The 22,245-nt window shown below is 35.8% G+C and overlaps 4 protein-coding genes across 4 annotated transcripts in view; 3 read left to right on the top strand and 1 right to left on the bottom strand.

The window, feature by feature from the left end:
* Positions 1–1,156: 1,156 nt before the first annotated feature.
* Positions 1,157–16,272, top strand: HELRODRAFT_188784 (hypothetical protein; the record flags this gene model as incomplete). Its single annotated transcript, XM_009021796.1, has 45 exons — positions 1,157–1,174; positions 1,356–1,469; positions 1,779–1,925; positions 2,269–2,453; positions 2,584–2,705; positions 2,908–3,050; positions 3,154–3,267; positions 3,375–3,528; positions 3,752–3,828; positions 3,996–4,258; positions 4,460–4,538; positions 4,661–4,792; positions 5,011–5,127; positions 5,625–5,762; positions 6,005–6,250; positions 6,326–6,505; positions 6,598–6,693; positions 6,952–7,074; positions 7,206–7,313; positions 7,445–7,615; positions 7,850–8,065; positions 8,358–8,444; positions 8,644–8,739; positions 8,898–9,130; positions 9,428–9,494; positions 9,775–10,077; positions 10,270–10,497; positions 10,579–10,758; positions 10,927–11,156; positions 11,345–11,514; positions 11,639–11,823; positions 11,910–12,040; positions 12,234–12,394; positions 12,603–12,694; positions 12,825–12,886; positions 13,150–13,308; positions 13,454–13,674; positions 13,887–13,996; positions 14,229–14,309; positions 14,440–14,564; positions 14,877–14,943; positions 15,057–15,173; positions 15,368–15,451; positions 15,538–15,657; positions 15,913–16,272. The coding sequence occupies 45 exons, from the start codon at positions 1,157–1,159 to the stop codon at positions 16,000–16,002; spliced, it is 6,342 nt and encodes a 2,113-aa protein (XP_009020044.1). The 3' UTR covers positions 16,003–16,272.
* A 67-nt stretch (positions 16,273–16,339) lies between these two features.
* HELRODRAFT_124858 (hypothetical protein) lies at positions 16,340–17,081 on the bottom strand (the record flags this gene model as incomplete). Its single annotated transcript, XM_009021795.1, has 2 exons — positions 16,340–16,623; positions 16,862–17,081. Coding segments are annotated over 2 exons (504 nt in total), but the record flags the coding sequence as incomplete, so codon positions are not given.
* A 464-nt stretch (positions 17,082–17,545) lies between these two features.
* On the top strand, positions 17,546–21,027 carry HELRODRAFT_185006 (hypothetical protein). The gene is given in 12 exon segments (XM_009021794.1): positions 17,546–17,693; positions 18,280–18,361; positions 18,483–18,546; positions 18,858–18,965; positions 19,032–19,202; positions 19,462–19,564; positions 19,679–19,767; positions 20,077–20,177; positions 20,331–20,452; positions 20,569–20,695; positions 20,803–20,939; positions 20,952–21,027. 11 exon segments carry the CDS (start codon positions 17,585–17,587, stop codon positions 20,921–20,923), a joined length of 1,197 nt encoding a protein of 398 aa, XP_009020042.1. The 5' UTR covers positions 17,546–17,584; the 3' UTR covers positions 20,924–20,939; positions 20,952–21,027.
* Positions 21,028–21,774: 747 nt separating this feature from the next.
* The window catches only part of HELRODRAFT_66381 (hypothetical protein), a gene marked incomplete at both ends in the record, with an annotated part of 3,389 nt that continues 2,918 nt past the window's right edge, over positions 21,775–22,245 (top strand). Inside the window, 3 exons of the mRNA XM_009021793.1 lie at positions 21,775–21,912; positions 21,977–22,046; positions 22,140–22,204. Coding sequence (XP_009020041.1) covers positions 21,775–21,912; positions 21,977–22,046; positions 22,140–22,204 — 273 coding nt within the window. The remainder of the gene's footprint in view (positions 21,913–21,976; positions 22,047–22,139; positions 22,205–22,245) is intronic.

Genomic DNA, 22,245 nt, shown 5'->3' with positions numbered 1-22,245 from the left:
CTACTACTACTGATGGTACTAATACAAACAGTTGTACTCATAATAAAATTATTACAATATTATTATTATATTATTAATATTGTTACAATATAAGTATTACTATCGATACAAATGATGATGAATAACGAAGGATAGTAACAGTTAATAATAGTTATGAAGGCCGGCGATGAACTATTTTTACAATAATTTTTAGGCGGGTTCCTAGCACGATGAAGGTATGCTTCAGTTCATACATACACACATACATGCATATATACACACATACATACATATATACATACATAAAAACACACACACACACGCACAAACATTGAAAAATGCATACACACATACAAAGAAATCATACAAGACCCAGCCCCGGCTATAATATAAACATGCGCCTTTATACGTGCTACTAACACACATACACACACATACACACACACATACCTACATACATAACATACATACATACAATCACACAGGTAACATATACAAACATAAGTAAATCTTCATATTTCATCAATTAACTCTTCTATTGTATGGCTATTTCAGATTTAGTAACATTAGCTATGAATATGGGTATGATATATGTATGTATGTATGTATGTATGCATGCATGCATGCATGTATGTATGTATGTATGTATGTATGTATGTATGTATGTATGTATGTATGTATGTATGTATGTATGTATGTATGTATGTATGTATGTATGCATGTATGTGTGTATGTATGACACCAAACTACCACACCATTATTTTCACCTTTTTTTGAAATGGTGAGTTGTCTTTCGGTTCGCATTTCTTTAAACTGGAGGCAATAAAATTAAAAATAATTATAATTGTAATTATAATTATCATTATTTATTATCACTTAAAATAATATAATAAACTAATTTTAATTAATTAGATAATGAAATGGTTGTAATAGATAAATAAATAATAAAATTGTGACAATGCTTTCGGCTTAATATTTCTCAACAATTACAATTATACTAACAACATTAATGAAGAATCACTGCCATTTGTTTGTTCACGATTTTCAATAATAATAATAACAGTAATAATAATAATAAATAATAATAATAATAATTTTTTTATTATTTATAAAAATATTGAATTAAATTAACTAAAACGGTTGAAACAAACATAGAAAACGGCAAGACCTAAAATAAATGGTTCTCATTAACAAGGTGAATTATTATTCGTAATAATAATAATAAAAATAACAATAATAATAATGATAACTATTATTATTATTAATAATTAAGATATAACCATAACATCAACACCAACGATAATGACTGAACGTTGAAATTAAAGATAATTTTGGTGAAACCTTCCTTAACCATCGAACCGTAATTCTAATTTTAGGACGACTGGGTGTGGATAGAGCCCCAAACGAAGGGGGAATTCGACGTGGCCGTCGGGGGCGTGGTTAAAAAATGCGAAGCCGATAGCTACCTTATTCTGGATGACGATAATAAGGTGGATTTACGAATTTGCAAGTTAAAATTATATAAAATTTCGTTCTTATAGTTTGAAAAAGGCTTAAGTATCGAATGAACAAATGAATGAACGAACGAACCAATGATTGAACGAACGAATGAATGATAAAACGAACGAATGAATGAATGAACGAACGAACGAATGAATGAAAGAATGAATTAACGATGCTCACCTTAAAATCAAACCAGCAAATAATCACAATTTGAGCACATCCCATTAAAGCATCCTAAAAACGCCAAATTAAAAGCCAAAAACTCCAAAATCACCTTTAACGTGACCTAATTTCAGGAAGTCTGGGTCAGGCCACCACAAAAGGTCAATGGCATGCACCCAACGTCAGTGAAAGGGGTCGAAGACATGATCCAATTAGGTGACCTCAACGAAGCAGGAATACTTAGGAACCTTTTTATGCGTTACAACAATGGAGATATCTATGTGACTGGAGTTTTTCTTTGTTTTTCGTTTTTTACTGTTTATTTGTAATAAATATAACTACAACAGAGAGAGAAAGAGAGAGAGAGAGAGAGAGAGAGAGAGAGAAAGAGAGAGGGAGAAAAAGTGAGTGAGAAGGAAAAATAAAATGAGAGAAAGCTTTGGTTGTAAAATTATTTAATATTGTCATTGACTGGTTGAAGATTTAAGATTTAACAGAAAACTATTAAAAAAAAGAGAGAATTAAAGATAGAAAAAGCGAAAGAGAGAGAGAAAGAGAGAGAGAAAGAGAGGAGAGAGAGACACACAGACACAAACTAACAAATATATACGCACATATTTCTAGACGTACACCGGATCGATCCTTGTGGCACTGAATCCCTACAAAGTTCTTCCCATATACGCCCCGGAAGATATCCAGAGATACAAAGATAAAAAAATCGGCGAACTTCCACCGCATATCTTTGCCATTGGTGACAATTCGTACCACAACATGAGAAGATATCTTGATAACCAGTGCATTATAATAAGGTATGCTGTTTGGTCCAATCTTGTTTGTATTTTGTTTTATTTTTTGGAAAATGTAAACGCTACAATACTACTACTACCACTACTACTACTACTTCTACTACTACTACCACTACTACTACTACTAACTCAGTGGCGAATCCGGAGCTGGAAAAACCGAAAGTACCAAATTGATCCTCCAGTTTTTGGCGGCAGTAAGCGGTCAACATTCATGGATAGAACAACAAATATTGGAAGCCAATCCAGTTATGGAAGGTCAGGGAAAATTGTTTTTTTTTTTAGAGATAACTATTCTCTCTATTTTTATTAATTCAACTTTATCATCGTCATAGAGACCGCTATTGTAGTAGCAGTATTTGTAGTAGCAGCAGCAGCAGCAGCAGTAGTGGCAGCAATAGAAGTAGTAGTAGATGCAATGATAATAGCAATTACTAATAATGAACCTTAAACTTCACAGCTTTCGGTAATGCAAAAACGGTTAGGAATGATAACTCGAGTAGATTCGGTAAATATATCGATATCTATTTCAATAGTAATGGCTCTATCGAAGGTGCCAAGATTGAACAATATCTCCTGGAAAAATCTAGAATTGTTGGACAGGTAATTCTTTTAATATCATACATCTACTTTCTCTCTCTCGTTCTTATCTCTCTCTCTCTCTCTCTCTCTCTTTATCACATTCTCTCTTTCAACAAACCAATAGAATCGCGACGAAAGGAACTACCACATATTTTACTGCATGTTGGCCGGTCTGTCTTCCGAAGAAAAACAACAGCTGCAGCTGACCAGAGCTGAAGATTATCACTATCTTACTCAGGTTATTATCATTATATATATCATTATATATATCATTATCTATATCATTATCTATATCATTATCTATATCACTATCTTTATCATTATTATCTCTATAATTGTTATCAGGGTAACTGTGTGACGTGTGAAGGTCGTGAAGACGCTTCCGACTTCTCTGAAGTCAGAGCCGCCATGAAAGTCCTGACGTACACAGAGGACGAGATAAATATAATTATGAAAATTCTCGCGGCTCTTTTGCATTTGGGAAATGTTACATATAAAGGTTTGTCTGTGTCTGTCTGATTGATTGTCTGTCTGGTTGTTTGTGTGTCTTTGATTGTATACGTGGCTGTCTAGTTTCGTGTGTTTGTATTTGGCTGTTTGTTGATTCATTTCTTTATTTATTTGTTCATCCATCCGTTCGTACGTTCGTTCGTTCTTTCATTTCTTTATTCTTTTATTCATTCATTTATTTTTCCTTTCATTTATTCATTCATTCACTCAAGGTTCCATGGTAAAAAATATAGAAGCGGCAGAGATTGTAGGAACGGACAACATACAGAGCACCTGCACCCTATTGGAGGTAGGGTTAATGAGTCCGAATGAATGAATGAGTGAATGAATGAGTGAATGAGTGAATGAATGAATGAATGAATTAAAAATTGAATGAATAAATGAATAGATCAATGAACAAACACTTAAAGAATTAACTAAACAACCGATAAAAAAACTTCAATTCCAACCGTGCAGTTGAACCCGCAAGAACTGAGCTCGGCTCTAGTCACAAAGACAATAAGCATGCGTGGCGAGAACGTCAAGACGACACTGGGCGTTGTCGCTTCGGTAGATGTGAGGGACGCATTCGTGAAAGGAATCTACGGCCGCATGTTCATTTGGATCATCACGAAGATAAACGAGGCCATCTTCGTACAGGCCAGCAAGGACAGCAAGCACAAGAAGAACAGCATCGGTGTCTTGGATATTTTTGGATTTGAAAATTTTGAAAAGAACAGGTTTGCTTTGCTGATTGGCTGAGTGGGGGGCTGATGTATTAATTGGCTCATTGATTGGACGGTTGATTTAGTAGCTGGTCGGCTGGTTGGTCGGATGGCTAGCTGGTCGGCTGGTTGGTTAAATTTGAGCCGTATGATTGGTTACCATATTACCTCGATTCTTTGAAATATATTTATTCATAGAATCATTTTAATTTGCAGTTTCGAGCAGCTCTGCATAAATTATGCTAATGAGAATCTTCAACAGTTTTTCGTTCAGCATATTTTCAAGCTGGAGCAGGTAAATAATTAGATTGTCGTTGCCAATCCTCTCTCTCTCTCTCTTTATTTTAAAATTTTCATTTTTCTCTCTCATTCTCGTCTTCTCTCTATCCTCCTCTCTCTCTTTAACCCTTCTTTCAGGAAGAATACGACAACGAAGGGATCAACTGGAGTAGGATAGAGTTCGTAGACAACCAGGATGTCCTTGACCTTATAGCGGTCAGACCGCTCAACATATTCGCCCTAGTTGATGAGGAGAGCAAGTTCCCGCAGGTACTCTTCCTTTTCTTTATTATTGTTATTATTGTTGTTTTTGTTGTTTTTGTTGATACTAGTATTATTATAGATGTTGTTTGTTGCTGTTGCTATTGAAAATAATGTAAATACAACAACAGCAACAACAACAAAAGCAACAACAACAACAGCAACAACACCTACAGCAACAACAACAATCACAACAAAAACAACAACAACAACAACAATAAACGCAGGGGACAGACGCGACTATGCTGTCGAAGCTGAACCAGAACCATTCAAAGAATACTTACTACTGCCAAGCCAAATCTGACAACATCAAGAATTTCGCAATCATACATTTTGCCGGGATTGTTGCGTACGATGCAATCGGCTAGTGAAGTTACTTCTTCTACTACCACTACTGCTACTACTGCTACTACTTCTACTATTACTACTACTACTACTGCTGCTGCTGCTACCACTACTCTACTACTACTACTACTACTACTACTACTACTACTACTACTGCAACTTCTTTTACTATTACTACTACAGCTGCTACTACTACTGCTGCTGATGATGACGATGATGATAATGATGATGATAACGATTATCAGGATTCTTGGAAAAGAACAGAGACACATTCAGTAATGATCTGCTGCAAGTCGTTCAACACTCCTCTCTCAAATTTTTAACTTCTCTCTTCAAAGATGACTTTGCTATGGTAATCGTCATCATCATCATCATTAACATCATCATCATAATCATCATTAACATCATCATCATCGTCTTCTTCGTCCTCTTCATCGTCATCGTCATCGTCACAAACGTGGCCCCGAAATATAATATTTCCCCTCCCCCCCCTTAGATGGCAGACTCGAGAAAAAGAATGCAGACTCTGGGATCGCAATTTAAAAAAAGTTTGGACCTGCTGATGAAAACCCTCGGCAGTTGCCAGCCATTCTTCGTTCGATGCATCAAACCAAACGAGCTTAAAAAACCAATGGTCGGTTGGTTGGTTGGCTGGTTGATTGGTTGGTTGGTCGGTTGGTTGATTGGTTGGTTGGCTGGTTGGTTGGCTGGTTGATTGGTTGGTTGGTTGGTCGGTTGTTTGGTCGGTTAAATGGTTAGCGACTAGTTGATTAGTTGATTGAATGACATACAAAACAACAGTCGATTGACTGAAAACTAGTTGATATAGTGATTAAAAACGTCAACAACAGCAACGACAACCTCTTCCCCACACAGATATTCGACCGAACCTTGTGCGTCCGACAGCTCCGATACTCCGGTATGATGGAAACGATTACTATTCGCCGGAAAGGATATCCGATTCGTCATACATTTGCCGAATTTGTCGATCGGTATCGAATATTAGTTAGCGGTATTGGGGTATCGACGGTCGAAGATTGCAAAGCGGCATCGGATAAAATATGTAGCGCTGTACTACAAGAAGCTGATTATCAACTAGGAAAGACTAAAGTCTTTTTGAAGGTCATTTATTTGCATTGTTATTTCATCAACCAATCAATCCACTGACCACCCTCCAACTGACTAATCAAAACACAGGATGCCCAGGACGCTTTTCTAGAACAGGAAAGAGATCGCGTACTGACCTATAAGCTGGTGACCATTCAAAAGTGTGTCAAGGGCTGGTCCAATAGGAACAAGTTTAAGAAAACTGTGTCAAGTTGTGTCACAGTTCAGAAGTTCATCAGGTGCTTTCAGGCCAAACAGAAATATAACAACGTGAGATGTTTAATTATGACAATAATAATAATAATAATAATTTATAATAATAATAACTATTATTAATAATAATTTGTTATAAAATTATTTAGATGAAATATGGATACAGTCGTTTGCAAGCTTTGGTCAGATCAAGAGAACTCGCCCAACAATTCAGTATGATTAGGAGAAAAATGATTGCTATCCAGGTTTGTCCATTCATCATTCATTCATTTATTCGTTCGTTCGTTCGTTCGTTCGTTCATTCATTCGTTCGTTCGTTCGTTCGTTCATTCATTCATTCTTTCGTTCGTTCGTTTATTCGCTTTCAATTCAACTTATTTTTAATAAAACGTGCGAATTTACATAAAAAAAACACTTACACACATGCATGCAGACACACACTCACACGCACATACATACACACATATACAGACACACACATACAAATACACACACATACACAGAGATATTGCAGTGGTTTCCTGTTTAGTCACCTGTATCAGAAGAAGTTGAAAGGTGTGGTCGTTCTGCAGGCTGGAGCCAGGTGCCTCGTCGCTAGGCGCCAGTATTACAGAATGAAATTTCAGGTATGTTGTTTGTGTGTATCATGTGTGTGTGTGTGTGTGTGTGTGTGTGTGTGTGTGTGCGTGTGTGTCTGTGTATATATTATCATCATCATTACCAGCATAATCATCATCATCATAATCAACATCATCAGAACACAAAAAGATTGGAGTCGGAAAAACAACGAGAGTTGGATGAGAAACAGTTGGAGAAAAAATTGGGTAAAGCTGAAGCTAAGAAGGAAGCTGAGAGATTGCATATGGTGAGTGAGGATGATGATTTTGTTGGTGATGACGACGATCGACCAACCAACCACAACCAACTAACCAACCGACCAACCAACCAACCAACCAACCAACCAACCAGGAACGCTTAGCCCTGATTGCTTCCGAGATGGAGCAAGAAGAGGCGAGAATGAAGGCTGACATACTGAGCAAGAAGAGTCGAATCGACGATGCCCTGCTACGAAACCGCGCGCCCGTCAACGACAATGAAGTCATCAACGAAATGTTCGACATCACTGACACCATGACCAATTCTAACGGCGTCGGGACTAACTTCCAGGTGCGTCTAGGAGGGGTATTATAATTAAGTTTTACCAAAAATTTTAATTTAGAATATATTAAACGTACACCCATTTTCACACACTCACTCACTCACTCTCACGCAGACAAACACACACACACACTCAACACGCCACGCACACACACACACACACACACAGACAAACACATACTCCATCTACACATACATACACACACACAGACAAATACACACAGACACACACACAATTTTTAGGGATTCCAACCTCTGGGTGACCAAAGATACTCTGAAAGCACCATGGATCTCTCAAGTATCCATCTTCCTCTTCCAGACGACGACAATGAGGATATCAGTGATTACAAATTCGCAAAATTCGCTGCCACATACTTTCAAAACAACGCCACGACCACTTTTATTAAGAAATCTCTCAAAAAACCGCTTCTACCTGTAAAGAATGAAGGAGATGAGATTGTTAGCTGGCTTGTTTTTGTGTGTTCGTGTGTTGGCATGTTTGTTTGTGTTTGTTTGTGTTTGTTTGTGTGTTTGTTTGTTTATGTGTTTGCAAATATCTTTGACTGTACGATTGAAAATATTAACTCTAGAGAGTAATAAAATAGATAATCTAATCTAAGTAATCATGATCCAGCCCACCTAATTATAATATTTATTGACGAAGTCCTCCTTATTATAATATTTACGAACCAGTCCACCTAATTAATATTCACGAACCGGTCAACCTAATTATAATATTATAATGTCACAGGCTGCCCTTTCCGTGTGGATAACGATATTGAGGTTTATGGGAGATCTGCCTGACATTAAGTACGTCGTACAAGGGGGAGAAGCTAGGGTTAGTTATGATAATGATGTCTCTGGCGGTGAGGATGAGGATGATGATGAGATAAATGATTTATGATAATGATTGACAGGATGGTGATGATGACGATGATTAAATTGTGAATTCGTTATAAGACAATCCGCAGATTACTCGTCGTCATCATCATCATCGTCGTCATCCTCATCATCGCAACCATCGCGATCATTATCAGGATAACACGCCAGTGATGACAAAAATTTTCACAACGCTAGGAAGAAAGTTCAACCAGAGAGATATTGAAGAGGCCCAGAGAATGGGCACTGATATCGTAAGAAATGATGACGATTTACTACTACTACTACTGCTGCTACTACTGCTGTTGCTACTGCTGCTGCTACTACTGCTGCTGATACTACTACTACTTCTACTGCTGCTGTTACCATCAATACTTTGAATGTTAATAAAGAATATTTTTATTCCAAACAGGAGAACAACATCAACACAACCTTACAAGATGGCCGCCGGACCACGAAGGCCTCCAAGAAAATGGTCTCAATGACCTTGAGGAAGAAGTCAAAGATCACGGAAGAGGTCAGCAACCAAATCAAAGATGGCGAGTTCGTGCCCCTTTCAAATGCCCTGCTGGACGACAAACCAATGAGCAATCTGGAAAAGTTGCACTTCATCATCGGGAATGGGATTTTGAGGCCGGATTTGAGGTGCTTTTCGATTGGTTTAATTTTGTAATTTTGCGCTAAATAATTAATTCCATTATAAATTAATTAATTTGTTCTTAATTTATTTATTTATTTGTCCGTTTATTCTTTTGCTAAACAATCCATTTATTCATTCATTCAATCCTTAATCAAACCTTTATCCATTCTTTTATTCAATCAGTCCATCAATTGGTCAGCCAATCAATCAACCATTCAATCAATCAACCAACCATTCAATCAACCAATCAGAGACGAGATATACTGTCAGATATGCAAGCAGCTATCAAATAATCCTTCAAGACCAAGTTCGGCACGTGGGTGGATCCTGTTATCCCTCTGTGTGGGTTGTTTCGCCCCCACAGAAAACGTAATTATATTAATTATAACTGTAATAATTATATTAATTAAAATAATTATAGTTATTGTTTAATGTACTTATTTATAACACTAATATAACGATGATGATTTTTCGATTAGTTCACGTTCCGTTTGTAGTTCATGTGAATATTTATTGTTTGTTTGTTTGTTCATCATTCATACATCCATCTAATCCGTGCAATACATACTACACGCCCACTCTAACACACACGCACGCACACAAACACACGTACACACACACACACACACACGCATGCATGCAAACATAGTTTGTCAAGTACTTGAGATGCTTCATAAAAGAAGGACCTCTTGGATACGCACCTTACTGTGAGGAACGCCTGCGACGAACTTTCGCCAACGGACCGCGTAACCAGCCCCCTAGTTGGCTAGAGCTTCAAGCAACCAAATCCAAAAAACCATTAATTCTCCCGATAACTTTTATGGATGGCAATACTAAAACGCTATATGCTGATTCGGCTACGACTGCCAAAGAGCTATGTCAACAGCTTTCGGCTAAGATTAACTTGAAAGATCAGTTCGGATTCTCGCTCTACATTGCGCTGTTTGATAAGGTTTGGTTGGGTTTGAAGCTGTCTGCTTGTTTGGATGAAATTGTTAATAATTCAAGTTTTAATACTTCTATGTTAAGTTCTAACGAATGTATTGTCGATCGTTGTTTAATGGTTTTTATTTTAAAGTAATTAAAAATTGACATTTTCAAAATTTGAAAAATTAAATAACGAAATTCTCCATCGAATGCCTAGGTGTCCTCGCTGGGAAGTGGGGGTGATCATGTGATGGACGCCATCTCACAATGCGAACAGTACGCCAAAGAACAGGGGGCCCAAGAGAGAAATGCCCCCTGGAGACTTTTCTTCAGGAAGGAAATTTTTGCCCCATGGCACGACCCTGCTTTTGACAAGATGGCCACCGAACTTATCTACCAACAAATTGTTCGGGGAATTAAATTTGGAGAGTACAGATGTGATAAGGTGAGGAGTTGAGTAAATTTTGGCTTTTTTTATGTGAATTTTTTAGAATTCAAAACTATTTTCTCTAAAAAAAAAACTCAGGAAGATGACTTAGCCACGATTGCAGCCCAACAATTTTATATCGAATTCGGGCCAATAATATCTGTGGACCGTCTGGCGCCCCAGGTTCAGCATTATATTCCCGACATGATACTTATGAAGAATTCAGCTGCCTGGGTCAATAAAATCGTGGACTCTTTCAATAAATCCTACTTCATTAATGTGGGTATATTTGTGTGTGTGTGTCTATGTGTGCGTGTGTATGTGTGCATTATCACGTCATAATGTCATATGCATAGTAAAGATCATCATCGTCGTCATCATCATCTTCTTCGATCATTCCCATCATCATCATCATCATCTTCTTCGATCATCATCCTCATCTACCAGAAACAGTACACAGCCGACAGACTGAAGCAGGATGTGGTCAACTACGCCAAATTTAAATGGCCGCTTCTATTTTCTCGATTCTACGAAGCCTACAAATTCGCCGGACCAAGCTTGCCTAAAAATGACGTCATCATCGCCGTCAACTGGACGGGGGTCTACGTGGTCGATGAAACGGAAAAAGTCCTTTTGGAACTTTCTTATCCGGAAATAACTGCAGTCTCGTGCAGTAGGTACGTAGTCCATTTTAGTTTTAGCATATTACTAGCAATAGTAGTAGCAGCTGTTATTTGCAGCAGTAGTAGTAGCAACACTAGTTTTAGTAGCAGCAGCAGAAACAGCAGCAGCAGAAGTAGTAGCGGTAGCAGAAGCAGCAGTAGTAAAAACAACAACTAATGTATTTTTACAACCGCAAACACAGAACAGGCAAGATACACGGTCAGAGTTTTACACTGGCGACACTGAGTGGCGACGAATACACGTTCACATCGCCGAACGCAGAGGACATCCGAGACCTCGTTGTCACTTTCCTTGACGGACTCAAGAAGAAATCGAAATTCGTCGTCGTTCTACAAGATTACAAGCCACCTAGTGAGAACTTTTGATGGAGACGATGATGTGGCTGATGATGAGAATGACGATGATGGCAACGATGATGGTGCAAATGATACCCGCGTTAATGACGGTGATGATAGTTTTATTGACGGCACTTCAGGTGATGACCCCAGCTTCCTGACCTTAAAAAAGGGTGACCTTATAACCTTGAAGACCAATGGCGAATCGGCAATGACGACAGGTTGGTGTTCCGGAACGAGCAACAGCTCACAAAAAAGCGGAGACTTCCCAGCTGAATGTGTTTACATACTTCCCTGTATCACCAAGCCCACTGTCGATATTTTGGTAAGTAATAATTAACACGCACACACACACACACACACACGCACGCACGCGCACACACACACACACACGCGCGCACGCACACACAGAAAATGTTCATGAACAAACCTCAAAACATGTACAACGGTTCGGATTCTGGATTTGATGATTCAACATTATCATCGTCGTCGTCATCGTCCTCTTACAGCACGCTCGAGACCTACTCATTTGATCATTTCAGGTAATGTTGATGACACGATGAGCCGGAAATGAATGAATGAATGAAAGAATAAATGAGTGAAAAAATTAATGAACGAATGGGTGAATGAATAACCGAATTAACGACTAGAGGAATGAATAATAAACAACATTAACAGAAACTTTAACTTTAAACAGTTCCCTTCAACAATTTTTCACCCCATCTAACTTTCCAGACCACCTCCGAAAAAAACCCTGACGAAGACAATAGCCACCATAAGAAGAAAGGCCGAGGAATCGTTGTGGAGGCATTCCACTCAACCCCTGAAAGGCCCTCTCCTCAAGAAACTCCTGAACGATGAGGAACTCTATGCGGCTGCCTGCGATTCATTTTTGAATATCTTTTTTTATTTGTGTCTTTGGTTTGTTGTCGTTCTTACCATCATCACCATCATCAGCAGCAGCATCATCATTACGTCATCATCTTCAATATTACTATCATCATCATTATCCACCCACTCACATCATCACATCACCATCATCCAGCCGACCTTGACACACACATATCTTAACCTTGACCTTTCCTTGACCTTATTATCTTCCACCCATCATGAAATATGCCGGAGACCACCCTAGCAAGCAGGTTGTGCCATATTTAGAACTCTACTACGTCGTCTTCAAGCCAGCTATTGATAACGTTAGTGATGATGATGATGATGTGGTGCTGATGATGATGATGACGGTGGTGGTGGTGGTACTGATGATGATTATGATTATAATGACGATGATGATGACGATGATGAGGAGGAGGATAATTTTAATTTCAGGATTCAATGAAGGATGAGATATACTGCCAAGTTGTTAAACAGCTTACCTTCAATAGGAACCCGTACGTATCATCATCATCGTCGTCGTCGTCATCATCATCATCAGCTTTATCATCATCGTCGTCATCATCATAATTAACGTCATCATCATAATTAACGTCATCATCATAATTAACGTCATCATCATAATTAACGTCATCATCATAATTATCATTATCATTTTAACAACCATTACAAACACCACAAAAATCACCATCATGATGACATCGTCATCGCCCCATCATCATCATAACCACATCTCCATAATCATTATCATAACCTACAGAGCCAGCGAGAAGATTTACTGGCAGTTGTTGTGGCTGTTGTCGGGTAGTTTTGCACCTAGTACCAACTTGTGCAAGGAGCTGAAATCCTTTCTTGAGTGCCGTACTACAAAAATCAACATGGCCTCTTTCTGCCTAACCAGGCTTAATAAGATCATCAAGTTAGTGTATGAGTTTGTTCGTCTGTCTGTGTGTGTGTCTGTGTGTTTGCTGTAAAATGAGAGAGAGAGAGAGAGAGAGAGAGAGAGAGAGAAAAAGAGAGAGAGAATCAATCACTCATTAACTCAACCAACCAATCACATTCAGAAGCGGAAGTAGAAAACACCCTCCCCATCCAGTAGAAATCAAAGCCAGTCAGATGGATGAACCAATCATAAAGCAGAGGATCTTATTCCCCGACGAGACAGACGTCAACTGCGTCGTTGACTCGAATATGTACGCTAAAGAGCTGTGCGAGAGCTTAGCTGAGCAGCTGAAGCTGAAAACGGCTGAAGGGTTTAGCTTGTTCATCAAGATGGCTGATAAAGGTTTGCGTGGGAGTCTTTTTGGGATACATGTGGGTGTTTTTATGGGATGGGGTGGAGTTTCTTTGAAGCGGTGCTGTTCATTCATTTATTAGTTCGTTCCCCAGTAGATAATTTCTTTCATAAATAGATCAAACAAAAAATCTATTAACCAATCGGCCAACCAATCAATCAATCAGCCAACCAATCAACCAACCAATCAACCAACCAATCAGTGATCAGCATTCCGGAAGGTGACTTCTTTTTCGACTTCGTCCAGCATTTGACGGAGTGGGTAAACAAGAGCAAAGGAACGATGGGAACCGGCACTCAGTTTAATTATCAAGTAAATTTGCTAATAGTTAATTATGACGTCATGGTCTGCAAAGATTTCCCGCCTGTGACATGCAGTGTGTGCGTGTGTAACGCGAGTATTGAAGTTCTGTGTATTGTATTGTTGTTGACAGCTTGGAGAATTAGCAATAAATCAACGACAGCTGATTCATAAAAAACATAAAATACCATCTAATTAGCATAATAATTATAATCAATACACCTCATTATCATAATTTATTCAGGTCTTCTTCATGAAAAAGCTCTGGTCGAGCACTGTTCCTGGCTACGACGTCAACGCAGACGTCAGATTTCATTACTACCAGGTCAGCCTAGATTATGAATAAATATTCATGAACTGATTAATTGTGCCAAAATTGCATCGAGAATGACAAAAATTTCATCACAATTTTAAGAAAATAAATTTTCCAAAAAAAATTGATAAAAAAATATTAGGAATTGCCGAAACTGTTGCTGGGATATCACAAGTGCACGGTAGACGATGCGCTGAAGTTGGCCGGTTTCATCACGGCGGTTAAATACAGTAGCAAACCGGATGCATTAGCGAGTCTCGGAGCCGAGTCGGTATATTTTTTAGATGGATGGATGGTAAGGATGAACGAATGGATGAATAAATGGCTAAGTGGATGAGTGAATAATTAAATAAATAAAATCTCATTTTTAAAACGTCTTCAACGCCATAGTTGTGACAATTATTACTATCAGCATTCTCATCTTCATCGTCGTCATCTTCTTCATTATCATCATCATCTTTTTTCTCATCACCATCATCTTCTTCATCATCACCACCATCATCATCATTTTCCTACTCACCATCATCACCATCATCAATACAAACATCTTTCTCATCATCGTCGTCGTCGTCAAAACAGAAAATTGTTAAAAGAGACCATTCCGATAAACTTGCACAAATCCATGAGCAATAACGAATGGCAAAACGTTAGTAACAATAATATAATAATAGATTAAATACCTATTAACAGATTAATTAAACGATTAATTAACCAATTAACTTATTAATCGACCAATTAACTGATGAATTAATTACGCAGGAAATACAGTCGGCATTTAAAGATTGCAGTAACATGCCTGAAAAAGAGGCAAAAGTGGCCTTCCTCAAACAATTGTACTACTGGCCCACATTCGGATCAGCGTTCTTTGATATTAAAGTTATTAATTAATTAATTAATTGAATAACTAATTAATTTATTGGACAATGTGGCATGGTGGTGTAATGGTTAAGATGCATTGCATGAATGAATGAATGCATGAATGAATAGTCGAATGAACGAATTAATTCATTAATTAGTTAAGATTTTAAAGTTTGAAAAAAATTCCATCCCAACTCACTCACGTCATTCAGCAAAGTACTGACTCATCACTGCCAAAGAATCTTTTGATGGCCATCAACAAACAGGGCGTCAATCTAATTGACCCTAACTCTAAGGTTGGCCAAATAACATCAATAATAATAACAATAAAAATAAGAATAATAATAACCACAATAATAACTTGCAATCCCAATCATGATAGGATATCCTAGCGACGTATCCCTTTACGAAGATATCAAACTGGAGCAGCGGAGCATCCTACTTCCACATGACCATCGGGAGTCTCGTTAAAGGAAACAAGTTACTCTGTGAAACCGTCTTGGTCAGTAGTAGTAATGGCTGTAGTAGTAGTAGCAGCAGCAGTGGTAGTAGTAGCTGTAGTAATAGGAGCAGCAGTAGTGGTAGTAGTAGCAGCAGCAGTAGTAGTAGCACCTATAATTAAAATTTCGATATGCGCATTGCACTGGTCCAAAAACTGTCGTTAATTTAGTCGCATATCCCTATTATTTGCAGTAGTCTACTTTTACTGACAATGCCAATAGTGATAATGTTCAAGTATAATTTTCACTCTGTGCAGGGCTACAAGATGGATGACCTTTTGACCTCTTACATAGGCCTCATGTTGGCCTCAGTTAAAAATAAAACCATCAAGAAGGAGAGATTGTAAAGTGACGAACTCGAAAAAGATCGATAATTTATTTATTTATTCTGATTTTATTTAAAAAACACGTTATTTAATTATATATTAGAATCAAAATTAGTACGAGAAGATGATGATGGGTTCATTGATGAAATACGTTTGTTATTTATTGCTTATTAAAATATTTTTAACGTTATTTTATTTAATCTGATTTAGTTTTTTATAAAAATTATATTTATTTGATTTACCATACATTCCAAGCCATGATTTTTATAAAATAAAGACTTATTTCATTGATTTGAATTAAAAAACCACAAAAAATAAAACATTAAATAATGAAAAACTAAAAATAAACAGATCAGGCAAGTGATCTATTGAGTCCGACAACTTGGTCAAATAATTTGGGCTCATGAAAAGTTCCTGATTTTTTATCAAGTAGAAAATAAAAAAATTTCCCTCTAATTTTCATAGGAAGATGGCTACCCTTGGCCTCCCTCGACTGTTTGCAACTGATATCATCTAGATTCACTTTTAAACTACGAGTTTTTCCAAAGAAAGAATAAGTGAATAGTTGAATTTCTTTGTTATTTTTCAGTAATGCTATCTTTTTCACTGTTCTTAGTGGGTACATCAGAGAGAAAAACAAGACTAGGACACCTGGGTTGAAAAATTTATTTAAATATTCATGGTTAACTTAATTTTGTTCAACTTGAACTAATGTCAAATAAGACATAGTTTGATTAAAATTAATAAAAAACCTAACCTTTATATTTTAATCATTTAATCAATCATTTTGAGAAGTTTAAGTCTATTGAGATGAAAAGCCAATAGTCATTTGATTTTAGTAAGTTACTATCATAAATACCAAAATAAAAAAAACATCAACAAGTTATAAAAATTATTCCCCAACCTAGCAATATTATTCCCCCAGCCAGTTTATTTTTATGTTTCTGCTGAAATTCCGACAAAAATGATACATCTCTATCTGACTTTACCTCAACCAGAGACAAGGATGACAAATTGATCCAAAATATCGTCTGCAGTATCCCAAAGGCCGACAGAACTTTATAGAATGTGTCTGAGTTATAACTAAAGATGAGAATTTCAGAGCTTTTTGAACAATGAGAATTCTGAGAATTAAAATAATTAGGAGAAAATTTTTTAGAAAATAAAATTTCTTTGTTGCTGGCTGATCGGACAGTGTTGAATGATTTGAAATTATAATTAAGTAAATTTTTTGTAAAAATAAAATTTATTTTTGAGCTAAAAAATTTACAAGAATTCAGAAACCGAGGGGCAAACGTAGAAAAAAGCATCATTCAAATTTTTTGCTTGCTATTAAAAAATGAATCTAGATAATAAATCTATGAAAAGTGCATCTAAAAATAGAATGTTGAGAAAAAGTCAAAAAAATGTGTAAAATTTAATTTAATAGTTGTATTTGTTAAATAAAAATATACATAATTAACATTTAAATTAATATACTTAAATTTTGGTTTGCTCAAAAAAGACAATTTATTTTACTATATTATAACTTTTTCACTTTTAATTGTTTTAAAAGTTAACTTAAGTTTTTGTTATCAATAAATGTTTGTCCCAGCGGTAAAAAATGAATTTTAGGTTGTGTAAATCGGCCTCAAAATACCGATTAGGTGAATTAGAAGATGAGTTAGGCAATGTATTTAAGACGCCTGCTTGTATTTTTTATACCGGAGGAGGTGAGCTAAAATAATTTGTATTTGATTTTGAACTTGAAGATTTGGTTTGATTGGTGATCTGACCTGATTAATGAATAATGATGATCAATGATCAATCAGACCATCACAAATCACTGATCGCCTTCGCTTTATAATTTTTTTGAATAATTTATATTATAGTTTACAACTTTCATTTTATATTGATTTGTTTATATTTGTTGTGTTTGCATTTTTTGCTTTGTCACATGTTTTTGTCTTTAGTGTTTCTGTTTAGCTTTTAGTTAGTCTTAGTGCCAAGATCAAAATGGCTGTACTACTCTGATTCTTCAACAAATGAAGTGACAGAGAGAGAGAGAGAGAGAGAGAGAGAGGAGAGAGAGAGAGAGAGAGAAAGTTAACATGTATGATAAGATTTGCTCTGTAGTCAGAAGTCAAACTTTGTTACTGTGTGTATGTGTGTGTGTGTGTGTGTGTGTGTGTGTGTGTGTGTGTGTGTGTGTGTGTGTGTGTGTGTGTGTGTGATGTTGTCAAGGAATTCATAATTAATGTATGTGTAATACATTTGTTTGATGTCTTAATTTAAAAGTTATTAATATTATTTTTTTAGGGCAGATTCCGTACATGACCAAAGATATTTTAGAAGACAGTAGCCTTCTGCCGTCTATATTACAAATGTCTTTGAATCAGTTGTGCGTATTGAATGAATGAAATGATTTACTAATAATAATATTAATTATAATTATTAATAATAATTTTTATTATTATATTTATAATTTGTAAATTAAATACATTTTTTCTAATTTTTTAAAGTGTTCATGCCAAAGACGCAATAACATCATTCGGTCAGGGTCTGTCTGGTTTCACAAATATGAAGGTTTAAACATTTTTTCAATTACTATTTTATTTAATTTTTTAATTAATTAATTAATAATTAATTAATTAATTGTCTATTAGATATATATTAATAAAACGATTTTTTATCATTCATTTTAGAAATTATCAATTCAGTTCTCTCTTAAGAACCTTGCTATGAGCCATAAATATGCAAATTTATAAATTTATTCACACTCAGAGTAAACCTCCCTACAACTCTCTGATATTTAAATTTATTACTTAGTGAACATGCAAATTTGCGACTCAATAACAGGCAAATTTATGACTCATTAACATGTTAATTTATTCAAGAACCAGCCCATATACTGTTCCACACGGGATCCAAGTTTGACCTTGACCTCAGGCTACAGCAAGGGCAATCAGGGGCTCTCTGTGTGGTCGTTGGGTGGAAAGTATGTGGTAGGTTGACTTACAATAACAACAACAGCAAAAATAATAATAATTTCTATAATTTTTTCTAAAAAGTTTGAGGCAGAGGACTACGTGGATTATGTTGAATCGCTTCGGCCTTCCATAGTTGAAATTCTATGCGAGGATTATTCTGATGTAAGTGCTACTAACAAGAAGATCGATAAATGCACTGAGAAGTCGTTTAATTTTCTGAAGAGATGCATAGAAAGATTCAATAAATCGGATGTCAGTTTTTCACCATTTTTCTTATTTCGTTCATTCATTCATTCATCTATTAATTAATTAATTCATTCACTCATTCACTCATTTATTCATTCAATCGTTAATTTTATATTTTCAGTACTGGGTATTTAATTGTTTTTATGTTAGCTCTCGTTTGTTCAAATTTATACTCATCCATTCTTTTACTCATTTTTGGTTTTTAATTCAGTGTTTATTTTATCATTTAAAATTTAAATTAACTTTTTATTTTTACTAAATGAAGGTTTTAAAAGGGTCGAGATTGATAGCGCCGTTGATTGGCGGTTACAACAGGCAGAAGAGGGCAGATTATGCCGCTAGAGTATCTCAATTCGACCAAGTTTTCGGTGGATTTGAAGGAATTTTTTTTCATTTTAAAATATGATTTATCTTTGTTTTTGTTAAGTATTTTTTATCATATCAAGTTTATTTATCTTCGTTTTGCTCTCTTAAAAATTTAGGTTATAGCTTGTCAGGTTTTCACAATTTTGGGACTGAATCATTTAAGATGGATTTTGACTATAATAAAGATTTCATTGACGTTGTGTTTGTGAGTTTGTCAATTCATTTCTTTTATTCGTTTATTCTTTCATTCGTTTGTTTACTTTTGTTTCTTTTATTTACTCAATCATTCACTCATTCATTCATTCATTCATTCATTCATTCATTCATTCATTCATTCATTCATTTACTCATTCACTCATTACTTAATTCATTTATTCAATGATATTTTTATTCACTCATTCATTTATTTAATTATTCATTTGTTCATACAATAATTTATCTATTCAATCATTCATTCATTCATTCATTCATTCATTCATTCATTCATTCATTCATTCATTCATTCAACGAGCAGGAAAAGGTTCCAGAGGATAAGTTGAGAATCCTGCCTGGTTCATTCACTCCACTGCAAATCATACAAGCAGTCAGATGTCATCTTGATGTTTTTGATTCTTCGTATGTATTTATTTATGTTTCTTTGTATTGTTTGTCTATGTACGTGTAGGTGTGTGTTTGTTATAGATGCATGCATGTATGTATGTGTGTATGTATGTACGTATGTTTGTTTGTTTGTTTGTTTGTATGTATGTATGTGTATTCATCTTACAGATACGCTTATTGGGCTTGTGAGTCAAAGGCGGCCTTGACATTGAACTTGGAAGTTGAAGGTCACGACCTGGCTACCTCTGGGGATGACCTCGATTCTAACATTGTGTTCCTAACTGAAGCCAAGTTCCTAATTTCAATCAAATTTAGTTTCGGCTCAAATGTAAACGGAAATTACTTTTAAAAATTCTAAAAATAGCAACTAAAATTATTTTTGTTTTCGGCTCCGCCTACTTTTTCAGATACACCCACGACGATAGGCCGATATTAAGCAGATGTACGTGTTACACATGCAAGAACCATGCAAGGTCCTACATACGGCACCTTCTACTAACTAAAGAACTTCTTGGGAGCATACTTTTATCAATGTGTGTATGTGCATGTGTGTGTGTGTGTGCGTGTATGTATATGTATATGCGTGTGTGCGTGTGCGTACGTGTGAGTGTAACGTTAATATTTTTAATTCATATTCCAGACATAACCACCATCATCTGAATGAATTTTTCATATGCATGAGACTGGCTATGGAGAGTGATGGACTGGACCACTTTGAGGCTAAAATAAAAGAAAAATCTCTTCCAGCTTTAAGTTCATAATAATTAATAATGATGATGACAATTTTAATATTATTTGTTATTATTATTTATATTATTTAACGTCTTGTCGGGTTTTTATTCTAGAAATGTATTCTCAAAGTTTTAGTCTAGTCTCTCCAACCTCGTTTTAAATCGTACCCGCGTGAAAAGATACAGACGTACATACATGTATACGATACTCTACTTTAAAGTATTTTATATTTATTAAATATCTTTTCAAAAATAATTTAATCAGTCGGCTTTTCATACAATCATACAATTCTCTCTCTCCTCTCTCTCTCTTTCTCTCCATCTATCTACCTATCTATCTATCTATCTATCTATCTATCTATCTATCTATCTATCTATCTATCTCTCCTCTTCTTTTTCTCTATATCACCCGGACAATTGTTTAGATAACCATTGAAATATAGGCTAAGTTACCTGTATTAATGAGATCGCACAGGTGAGATGGGAAGTTTTAACGAATGCTAGTAGCTATATATGTGTGTGTGTTTGTTTGTGCGTGAGTGCGTGTGTGTACGTGTGTTTATGATGTATATACGGCTGAGTGTGTGGTTAAAGATTTACATACTGATTAAGTAATCTCCATAAAGGAGGAAGACTAAGTCGATAACATTTAAACCGTTATTATTATTGTTGTTGTTGTTATTATATATTATTATTATTAATTATTATTATTTATTTATTTGCTGTTAGTAATTATTAATATTATAGTTAAGCATATTTATGCAAAATTTTTGATTATAAGATTGTAAAAATGTTAATGCTGTAACGACAATAGTTGTAGCAATATAAAATAATATATTATTTAAATATAATATAATATTAATAAGTATAATTAATGAAATATGGAAAGTCAATATGCGAGACTAAAATCCGGACTACTGAGATCCGGAAGATTGTTCGAGGACGCGGAGTTTCCGGCCATTCCCAGATCCCTCTATTTCAGTAAGAATGATCCCTCCATTTACTGGCAGAGACCCACAGTAAAACTATTATTAATTATAATTATAATAATATATATACACGCACACACACACACACATACAGGAATTAATTCGATATCCGAAATTTATCGTCGGTAGTGCTTCGCGCTTTGATTTAGATCAAGGATTATTAGGTAATGTAGTGTTGTGTTTGTTTGTATGTGTTTGTTTGTATGTTTGTTTGTATGTGTCTGTATGTGTGTTTGTATGTTTTTTAAATCCACCAGGTGATTGTTGGTACGTCGCGGCAGTATCCACACTGGCCACCAGGCCTGAATTATTTAAGAGGGTCGTCCCTTTGGATCAATCCTTTGACGACGGCGATTACGCTGG

The sequence above is a fragment of the Helobdella robusta genome (assembly GCF_000326865.2).
Source record: "Helobdella robusta unplaced genomic scaffold HELROscaffold_3, whole genome shotgun sequence".
Classification (NCBI taxonomy): domain Eukaryota; kingdom Metazoa; phylum Annelida; class Clitellata; order Rhynchobdellida; family Glossiphoniidae; genus Helobdella; species Helobdella robusta.
This window is presented reverse-complemented; position numbering and strand designations above follow the sequence as displayed.

Bases quoted from the DNA above. Each gene is read 5' to 3' on its own strand.
- HELRODRAFT_185006 (XM_009021794.1), top strand. From the start codon at position 17,585: ATGAATTTTAGGTTGTGTAAATCGGCCTCAAAATACCGATTAGGTGAA. The intron at 18,966-19,031 runs GTAGGTTGACTT...TTTTCTAAAAAG, and splicing joins CGTTGGGTGGAAAGTATGTG to TTTGAGGCAGAGGACTACGT. The intron at 20,696-20,802 runs GTGTGTATGTGC...TTCATATTCCAG, and splicing joins GGGAGCATACTTTTATCAAT to ACATAACCACCATCATCTGA.